This window comes from Vicia villosa, linkage group LG6 (assembly GCF_029867415.1).
Source record: "Vicia villosa cultivar HV-30 ecotype Madison, WI linkage group LG6, Vvil1.0, whole genome shotgun sequence".
Taxonomy (NCBI): domain Eukaryota; kingdom Viridiplantae; phylum Streptophyta; class Magnoliopsida; order Fabales; family Fabaceae; genus Vicia; species Vicia villosa.
Window position 1 is genome coordinate 116,726,538 of NC_081185.1, and position 10,577 is coordinate 116,737,114.

The 10,577-nt window shown below is 33.5% G+C and overlaps 2 protein-coding genes and 1 long non-coding RNA gene across 3 annotated transcripts; 2 read left to right on the forward strand and 1 right to left on the reverse strand.

The window, feature by feature from the left end:
* Positions 1–292: 292 nt before the first annotated feature.
* On the reverse strand, positions 293–1,781 carry LOC131609687 (uncharacterized). The gene is made up of 4 exons (XR_009286304.1): positions 1,346–1,781; positions 1,154–1,259; positions 814–893; positions 293–471 (listed from the first exon to the last, which is right to left on the reverse strand). It is a non-coding gene; the product is annotated as an uncharacterized LOC131609687 (long non-coding RNA).
* Positions 1,782–1,917: 136 nt separating this feature from the next.
* On the forward strand, positions 1,918–5,379 carry LOC131609686 (GDT1-like protein 3). The gene is made up of 9 exons (XM_058881466.1): positions 1,918–2,349; positions 2,426–2,491; positions 2,614–2,727; positions 3,437–3,535; positions 3,713–3,785; positions 4,094–4,179; positions 4,564–4,647; positions 4,725–4,784; positions 4,944–5,379. The coding sequence occupies exons 1-9, from the start codon at positions 2,272–2,274 to the stop codon at positions 5,133–5,135; spliced, it is 852 nt and encodes a 283-aa protein (XP_058737449.1). The 5' UTR covers positions 1,918–2,271; the 3' UTR covers positions 5,136–5,379.
* A 1,124-nt stretch (positions 5,380–6,503) lies between these two features.
* LOC131609688 (putative pentatricopeptide repeat-containing protein At3g23330) lies at positions 6,504–9,477 on the forward strand. Its single transcript, XM_058881467.1, has one exon. It carries the CDS (start codon positions 6,640–6,642, stop codon positions 8,890–8,892), a length of 2,253 nt encoding a protein of 750 aa, XP_058737450.1. The 5' UTR covers positions 6,504–6,639; the 3' UTR covers positions 8,893–9,477.
* The last annotated feature ends 1,100 nt before the right edge of the window (positions 9,478–10,577 follow it).

Genomic DNA, 10,577 nt, shown 5'->3' on the forward strand with positions numbered 1-10,577 from the left:
GGTATTTCATTTGCATTTGCAGTTGGGCCAATTCAAAATCCAGCCCAAATAGTAAAATTCAATAGTTTTTTTATATTTTCTTTAAATTCTTAGTATACAGCTTGTATTTGGATCACTAAAATTTCAAAAACCCAATTTGAATTTTATTTTAATTTTATAAATAGAAAAATTAACTGGTTTTTTTATAAAAAAAACTATTGATTTTTTGGATAAACTTTCATGAAATTGGATATTAAATCATCCAAAAAAAACTGTATTAAATAACATTACAAATGAAACTAAATCATTACTGCATAAATCAAATTTAATAAAATAAATACAAAACTAAATCCAATACAAATTAGGAATTAACTAAAATATATTAGAATCTAACACCAGTCTTTGAATGAATAAGTAGTAGGTGCATGATAATTTCCTATTCAATGTTAGACAGGAACAAAAACAAGGCCTATTGAAACAATAACTCCATACCTGCACAAAAGAAAACTTATCAGGAGAATAAAAAAAGAACCTATAAGTTCATGTAATTTGTGAATTTTTTTAATCAAAATTAGTTTATAAAACTTAAGCCATAAAACTTCAGTTGTTGTGAAAATAAACTTATGCTCCCAAAGACCAAAGACCATTAGTCTCTTAAAATCTGAGGGCTTTTGTAGTCCAACCAAAGGGCTCATTTTTCTACATTAGAAAAACATATAATTTTTGCAATGAATTAATCTTGTATTAGAGAGGGGCTCATAAGACACAATAATTTAACCTGTCCAATAACATAAGAAATTAACCTCTTAATTAAATTTAACAGAAGAAATTAACCTCTTCTTTAACCTCTTTTTCCTTTCAAAAAGTTTCTCCTCTTCTGTGGATGGATTTGGGATCAGTGAATGAAACTTAATCTGTCACCCAGTAAATCCAAGTATCCAAGTAAAAAAAAAGAAAAGAAAACAACTCATCAAGAACAAGATTAATACTGCAGGGAAGGATACAAAAAATAATTCTCAGACTCTAAATAACCATAAAGGTGTCATGCAAAATAGATCTAGACCTAAAATTATCCAATACAACTTCAAGAATAATAACCAGTAAAGACCAAAGATCTAGACCTAAAATTATCAAATACAACTTCAAGAATAATAACCAGTAAAGACCAACTCACCTATAAACTAGAAAAAGTGATACCTCCCGCAACACCAGAAGGAATGCAAGAACATCAATATGAAAGAACAACAAGTATAAAGAAGATAGAAGCAACGATCTGCAACCTGGCAAGAGTAAAAGTAAAAATTATCAAAAAAATCAAAGAGAAATCATGACTATCATAAGGGAAAAGGTAAGATAAGTTATATACCTGAAGAAGATCACTTTGATAATCAGATAGAAAATTATAGAAACTCTCAAAACATCCGCTTGCAACCTCCTTTCAGTTCACAAATACAACCTTTAATATTGTGGTCTTTTTCTAAAATTTGGGTGTTAGGGTTTGATTTTTTTGAGAGACGAAGAGAGATTGAGCGGAAGATGAATGTGTTTATGATTGAACTAGAGAATATTGTGGTGGTAGTTATGTTTTTTCACCAGAGGAAAGAAGAAGGGGGCGGCGAGCGGCTACACGGAAGAAGAAAAATGAGGGAGAGAAATTGGTGTTGGTCTCCTCAAACCCTAGCTAGTGTTAATAAATAATAATTATAATAATAAAATATAAATTGGACTCGGTCGGGTCCGGTCACCGATGGGCCTAATATTATCAACCGAACCGAACCGGAATAAACCACTAAAAACCGAGCCAGTCACCCGTATAACCCGTAGACCCGATATGAACCGAACCGAAAATTTTAATTACGCTCGGACCGGTCGGATACTCACGGTTCGGAAACTTTTGTCCACCCTAGTAGCTAGCTTCCGGGCAAGAGAGCGAGGAAGGCGAGTTCTAAGGCTCAGTGGCAAAAACACGCAAAGCCATAAATAAAAATGAATTTTAGAAAATGCATAAAGTAGTGAGACCAGTGTTCGGGGATCTCGTATCAAATCGAAGGTTCTTCCCATCACGTTCATTTCAATTTCAAATTACGCAATCATAACCCAGATCCGAATCATACCATCACCAGAGATCCATCTATCTCACTTTCTAATTTTCTTCTTTTTTATTCATAAAAATAAAATAGTAATTTATTTTCTTTTTTCTTCAATTTTCTCTTCACTTTTTCTTCTCTTCTTCTTCTTCTTCTTCTCCTCTTCTTCTTCTTCCCTCGCAAATTCAACCGCCACAGATTCACCATGGCACCGCGATTCAGAACCGTTCTCGCTCTTCGCCTCTTCATTCTCTTGTGCTTAATCTTCCAAACCTTCGCTCAGGTCAGTCTCTTTTCTCCTCCTTTCTACGCGTTTTCACGCATCAATTAACGCGTAATGTGTTTGTTTATATGCGTAGGATTCTCTGGCGCATAATGAGAGGCAAGATTCCGGTGGATCTGTGGATCTAGGTCGCCGTGCCAAAGTAAGCATGCTTAATCCTTAACCTCACGCTTTTTGCCGTTTTGGTCAATTTGAATTGTTGATGAAACTGAATCCCATGCTTAGAAAATGAAATGAATGCGCGTGAGCGATTTTTGTTCACAGCTTGCATTGAATGGTTTAGAGAATGGCGCGGTTCTTCCTCTTAGCTTGGATTCCTCAGGTGTTGGACTCTTTGATGCTTTCTTTGCTAGTCTATCAATGATTCTCGTCAGTGAGGTTAGTTTCACAGAGCCTTACTCTTACTCGGCTCATAATATCGCGCGATTTCAACGATATGTTTTAACTTTTAGCTTGTGTGCCATTGTGATGCTAGTTTTATTAAGAATTATTGATTGATCTAATCTAACCTAGATTTTAAGAACACGATGTTTTTGCTTTTGACTGTATAGCATTATATAAGCTTTCATAAGAGGAATTCGAGAGGCAATTCTCATTAGAGGAAGCTGACATTGGTTAAAAGAGTAAAAGTGTGTTAGACAAAGTTAATGTGGCTGCTTATATGGAAAAAAAACCTATTAGTAGCTAATTGTTGACTCTGCGTTCGGTAACCTAAATTAACCTAACTGATCTCAAACTATAAATAATAAAACTGAAGTTCAGTATGTATTTGCTTCAAGCTTATAGAAGCTTCTCCGTTATAATAAGTTTGTGTTCACTTTCGCAAAAGTTCTTGTAAGCTTATAGATGTCGATGTTAAATGATAGATGTCCTGAAAAAGCAGTAATGCAGAAGCTAAATTATATTCTTTTAATATTTTCTTTCTATAAACACTTTTCAAAACTATATTCAACTAGGCTGTAGCTGTAATTTAACAAGTATGAGAATTGGATTGTTAAGAATGCTTTTGTTTCTGTTTGGATGTTGCATATTTTCTATGAGTGGGTTATGTTATGTCTTATAACTGAAAATCTTTTTTTCTTGCTAGATTGGGGATGAGACATTTATAATAGCAGCTCTCATGGCTATGCGTCACCCTAAGTCAATTGTTTTGTCCGGTGCGCTCACAGCCTTGATTATAATGACAGTGAGTGCAGCAGTTATGCTTTGAATTTTATGTCCTGCTTTTTCCCCCTCTCATTAAGGGATGCTCTTTGCATGGTGTTGGATGGTCTGGTTTCCGCAACTTAGAGTGCTGTTTCTTGGTGCTCTAACTACTATTATCTATGATATCAGGATTAAAGTTATTGCATGTATCCATTAGGTACTTTCAACAGGGCTAGGAAGGATTGTGCCAAATTTGATTTCAAAGAAGCATACAAATAGTGCTGCTACAGGTAAATTATCGGGAATACTATGCAATATTGAGTCATAATGGCCGATTCGGCACTAGGTACCTGTAACAAAAGCTACCATTATTAGCATTGTTCAGGTGTTTCTGTCTAATTCCATGTACTGATATCTGTTCCAATATCAGTTCATTTTGTTTGTTTCTCCATCTATGCCTTGCCTCTGGGATTCACTGATATAATTGTTTTCCAATTTTCATTCACTATCTTGTGTTTATGGATAGTTGCAACTTGCATTTAAAACTTCAATTTTTTTGTAAGATGAGGCTAAGCATTTCCTTTTTTCTCATATGCAGTTCTTTATCTTTTCTTTGGGTTACGTCTGCTGTACATTGCTTGGAGATCAGACCCAAAATCTTCACAGAAGAAAGAAATGGAAGAAGTATGCCTTTATTGACTTTGTGTAGTGTTTTTATTAAAACTTTTGTACTTGTACAGGCTTGCAAATGGATTGCTTCATGTGCCTTTATTCTATATGACACTTTTTTTTAACAGTTACTGTATCCGTGTTAGTTAAAAATTCAAATTTAGCAATGATTGACCTTAATAGTTGTTTAAACATGTTAAAAGCTAGAATCTTAGTATAGATGCAACTCTTCAGGTTGCTACTTTGTTTGTTTTCAGTTTCCTTGTTACTCCACATGGTCACTTTGCCATGGGGAGAGGAGCTCAACTAATTACTTGTAAACATGCTCCAGCATGCATTGGATAGTTGATGGAGCAATTAGTTCTTGGTAACTGCTAAGAATTTGTTCTTGTTAACTAGGTTGAAGAAAAACTTGAAGGTGGGCAAGGTAAAACTTCATACCGGCGGTTCCTTTCAAGATTTTGTACACCTATATTTTTGGAGGTAAGCACAACTCTTTCATCACTCATTTGAGTTGAAGATGATAATTTTTTGGTTACACTTTTTCCTACTTTATGCAGTCTTTTATTTTAACATTCCTTGCCGAGTGGGGTGACCGTAGCCAGATTGCAACAATTGCAGTAAGAAACTCTTTCTCTCAAACCCCTCAATATATCTCTACATTTTTTACTTTCCTTATAGACTTGATGCCTTCAATCATTAATTTGTGTCGGTGGTTTTTATATCTGTTCTGTATTTGTTTTGTACTTTTGTTCATGAATTTTACTTTCCTTGTGCAGCTGGCAACACACAAAAATGCAATTGGAGTAGCAGTTGGGGCCACTATAGGACACACAATCTGCACCTCAGTAGCAGTGGTTGGAGGAAGCATGCTGGCATCTAGAATTTCCCAACGCTCTGTAGCCACTGTTGGTGGCCTTCTCTTCCTCGGCTTTTCTTTGTCTTCATACTTCTACCCTCCTCTTGATTAATATAAGTGCTAATTATTCTTATTCGTAATGGCTTGTTTATGCTCTTTTTACCTTAATTTTTTCACTTGATGGTTGTCCTAATTATAGAACTGGTTTAAGATATTGTTTCCACTCACTAGGAAAGCTCGATCCTTACTGGAATATAAGATTTTGTATCTCATTCTTTTTTGTAAAATATTTTGAATAGACAGCCATTGTTTTTGTCCTTTTTTTCGAAAGGCAAAAGTATATCCTTCTCTCCATACTTCGTTGAATATTGATCCGGATGTATCAGAAATTCAGAATAAGTTTTAGCTTTATTTTTTCCGTTAAAAAAAGTTAAGCTTTATTTTGATGGATTCCCTCCTACTCTTGGAATTTGGTAATGTGATCGTTCTCTTATTAAAAGAAAAAGTGGATGGTCGGCCATTGATCAAGATATTCATGTGAATTTCAAAGACGCTACAGCCATCAAACAATGATTGAATTGAGAGAAACAAATACCTAGTAAAACAAGTGAACACGTATATACTAATAAAACCTCGCATACCATATATTATGTAACCCAAAACAAGAGCAATTCTTGCATGGACACGACCCTAAATCCACATTCTTAGGCACAACCAATAAGAAAGAGTCTTTTTCAAATTTGTTTTAATTTTAATTTTGGTTTTAATTGGATTCATGGGGTGGTTGAGATTATGAAGGAGAGAGAAAAATCAGTATTTATTTTTTTAATTAATTAAAATTTTGTGATTGGTTGTGTGTAAAACAATTTCTTAGGTATGTGTCCACCTAAGAATTTTCCCCCAAAATAATTCATGTTTTAAGTCAAATATGGTTTGCCATGCAAATTTGATAAAAAAATCTATTGTTAAAAAGTTTAAGGGAAAGTTGTTGGACGATACTCTACCCGTCTCACAATAATTGTTGTATTTGATTATTGAATTATAATTTTATTAATCAAGTATTATTGATGTATTTCATTATAATAATTGAAAAGGAAATAATTTTTTGTAAAATAAAATAATTATTATAGAATAGAGAGTAATTGTTGGATGAATTAATATACTTTATATGATGGTCCTCTTTAGATGAGAGATTATTCTCTACTATTACACTCACGCAGAAGATACCTAAATTTATAATAAAAAAACTTCACAACAACAAAAACATAAGTAACTAAAAAGTGTGCATGGATACAAATTATGAAATTTAATATGAATATTATTTTAAGAGATATGCATTCAGATTTTAAAAGTTTTGAAAGTTGTATTTTTTCCAATACACAGCTTTTATTTTATTAAAGGTGCTTTTTAGGCTACAAGTTTACAAAATTCTAATAAAAAAATGATTTTGTTTAATGTGCACAAATTAATTAATCTTGTATTATAAACACATTAATTTTTTTACATTTTATCAGTAAAAAAAAATAGTAAAAATAAATTTTACATCGGTACAAATACAGTACTTATCTTACTAGTTACTTGTACATGCCTAACATTATGGTGAAATTTGTACATCTATGAATAAGCTGTGCAAAGTTAAGTTTGGGTGGCAAAGCTTATTCATCAACCATGTTTCATCCTCCAATTTTCACTCTCGGTGGCGCCACCCATCTTCCTTTCTTTACTCCACCACATCCAATTGCTCACAACCACCACTTGATGCCCTTCATGGCCACTACTTCAAAAACGCTTCTCTTCAAAATACAAACTTGGCTAACTATCTTTTATCTCTCTATGTCAAATCCAGCAACATGAACTATGCACATAAGCTGTTTGATGAAATTCTCCACAAAGATGCTCAAACATGGACTGTCCTTATATCAGGTTTTGCTAGAGCAGGCTCTTCAGAGATGGTCTTTAGCCTTTTCAGAGAAATGCAAGCAAAGGGTGCTTGTCCAAATCACTATACTTTGTCTAGTGTTTTCAAGTGTTGTTCAGGTGAAAACAATCTTCAATTGGGTAAAGGGATCCATGCATGGATTCTCAGGAATGGGGTCGATGGAGATATTGTGCTGGAGAATTCTATTCTTGATCTTTACTTGAAATGCAAGGCCTTTGAATATGCTGAATGTTTTTTTGAGTTGATGGTTGAGAAAGACGTTGTGTCGTGGAATATAATGATGGGTGCGTATCTCCGTGAAGGAGATGTGGAGAAGTCTCTTGACATGTTTAGGAACTTTCCTTACAAGGATGTTGTGAGTTGGAATACTATCATAGATGGGTTGATGCAATGTGGTTATGAAAGATTAGCTTTGGAACAGCTCTATTCTATGGTGAAGCAAGGGACTGAATTCTCTGCAGTCACTTTCTCCATAGCTCTTATTTTGGCTTCCTCTTTATCACTTGTTGAGATTGGGAGACAAATTCATGGGAGGGTCTTAAAATTTGGCCTCAATAGTGACGGCTTTATAAGGAGTTCACTTGTGGAAATGTATGGCAAGTGTGGGAGAATGGATAAGGCATCTACAATTCTCAAAGATGTACCTCTGAATTTTTTGAGAAAAGGGAATTTTGGAGTTACGTGCAAGGAACCTAAGGCAGGAATAGTTTCATGGAGTTCAATGGTTTCCGGTTATGTTTGGAACGGAAAGTACGAAGATGGTATTAAAACTTTCAGGTCAATGATTCGAGAATTAATTGTAGTGGATATTCGAACTGTTGTAACCATTATTTCTACCTGTGCCAATGCTGGAGCTTTGGAGTTTGGTAAGCAGATTCATGCCTACATTCAAAAAATTGGGCATAGAGTGGATGCTTATGTTGGTTCGTCGTTAATTGATATGTATTCTAAATCCGGTAGCTTGGATGATGCTCGGATGATTTTCAGACAAATCAATGAACCAAATGTTGTCTTGTGGACTTCAATGATTTCTGGTTGTGCTCTAGATGGTCAAGGAAGGGAAGCAATTAGTCTTTTTGAAGGAATGTTGAAACAGGGTATCATCCCAAATGAAGTTACTTTTGTAGGGGTTTTAAATGCATGCAGCCATGTAGGCCTTATAGAAGAAGGACATGGTTATTTTAGGATGATGAAAGATACTTATCACATCAACCCTGAAGTTGAACACTACACCTCTATGGTCAATCTTTATGGTAGAGCAGGTCACTTGATTGATGCAAAAAACTTTATCTTTGAAAATGGTATCTCTCACTTGACATCTGTATGGACATCATTTTTATCTTCGTGCCGACTTCATAAAAATATTGAGATGGGAAAATTGGTTTCCGAAATGCTACTTCAAAGTGCGCCGTCTGATCCAGATGCATACATTTTGCTATCAAACATGTGTTCTTCTAATCATCGATGGGATGAGGCTGCTACAGTAAGGAGTTTAATGCATCAAAGAGGTGTCAAAAAGCAACCTGGTCAATCTTGGATTCAGCTAAAGGATCAAATCCACACTTTTGTAGTGGGAGATAGGTCTCATCCACAAGACAAAGAAATATATTCTTATCTTGACTCTTTAATAGGAAGATTGAAGGAAATTGGATATTCCTTTGATGCAAAATTGGTCATGCAGGATGTAGAAGAAGAACAAAGGGAAGTACTCATTAGTCATCACAGTGAAAAACTTGCACTTGTCTTTGGTATCATTAATACTTCACATAGGACTCCGATTCGAATCATGAAGAACATCCGAATTTGTATCGATTGCCATAACTTCATCAAGTATGCATCTCAACTTCTAGAACGTGAAGTAATTGTCAGAGATACACATAGGTTCCATCATTTTAAGCAGGGTAGTTGCTCTTGTGGAGACTATTGGTAACAAGAGGTAAAAATGTATCTACATCATAGTTTACCAATTTTTAAAAAATAAAGGTGTTCACTTTTGTTTTAGAATATTGAATTGGATAGCAGCATAATTAAAGCACGAAGAAGTGCATGTAAAAACAGTAAAAGTAAAATATGTTAAAGCACCTTCTAGATTATAACTTAATTACTCAACTTTGCAGGCACAAACTTATAGAAGATGTCCAAAGCATAAAAAATGGATCCTATTGGATTAAAAACTTTTGGTGTAAAAAGTTAATTTTAATAAGTTTTTTATTGGATTCAGCTAAAAGTTTTTGTTGTCTATGCCTACAAGATTGCAAGTTGAAACTTATAACCTATATTATACTGTCTTACGTTTGTATATTCTGACACAGGAGTGAGTACTTACCTAATTGTCTTGATTCTTGATGCTTAAGGGCGTGTGCATCAAGGATGTTCTGGCACAAGTTTTTTTAATTTGTAGCCCTTCTATTATTCCCTCGTAGAGTGCTCAGTAGCTTTAGTTGTTAAGCATTATTTAAATCATCATTTGTTCTTTAAAATTGTAAGTGTCTTATAAGTCTAGGAAATACTCTCTCCATCTTAAAATGACATCTTAAAATGAATGATCTATTTGATAATTTAACATATATTAAGAAGAATATTAAAATAAACGAGAGAAAAAGATATTTTTATAAAATTATCCTTTATCATGTATGGTGTAATTACCATGATCATAAAATGAATGATCCTTTTAAAACAATCTTTTTCTTTTTTTTTACAAATGAAATTATTCATTGCGATGCAAATGGAATAACAAATTTGTTAATTTAATTTAAGAACTTCAATTAATTTAGATTTTTCATTAGTTTTGATGGATGTTTTCTAAAAAGATACTTCTCTGATTCCTTAAAAAAACCCACCTTTTCAAATTTATTAAAGAATTAATATATTTGATAGTAATTTTTTTTATAATAAAATCAAGAGGAAGTATTTTGGTGGAGAAACTATATGGATATATATTCTTTAATATATAATGTGTTTAGATGAGGTCACTCACAATTTTTAAATGAGATAACTCGAAATTATTCAGAAATTTAAAATTTTAAGTAATTTAAATGTTTCAATTGAATTTTTGTTTTTGTTTCTCTTTGTATATTCGGCTCTACATGTTTTGTTCATGATCTCTCTATTGGTTGTGATAAATAGTTTGTACGAGCGGTCAAATATAATTTTTTGGGATATTAAAGACTCAGTTAGTGGCAAAAGGTTATACTTAGATCTATGGTCAAAATTACAATGATACTAGTTGGAAATTTAACTTTTGATTGCTTCTTTATAACTATGGAATTACTCTTATTTTAATTGATTATCAAGAATGCTTTCTTGTTGAAAGAAGAGATTTATATGAAGCAATATCCTAGGTTTGTTTCTTAGGGGCCGTAGCTTGGTATATAAATTGCAAAAATCTTTATATGGCCTGAAACAATCACCCTGAACATAGTTTGGTTGATTCAACAAAGTTGTGCTGATGTTTTGGGACGACTCGTTGCGAAGCAGATCATTTTGTTTTTCTTAAATGCTCATCATCAAATAAATAAATCTATCTCGTGGTTTATGTTGATAACATCTTGATTACAAGTGATGATTTTGAATGTATCAACGAATTAAAACAACACCTATTTCAAAATTTAGAGA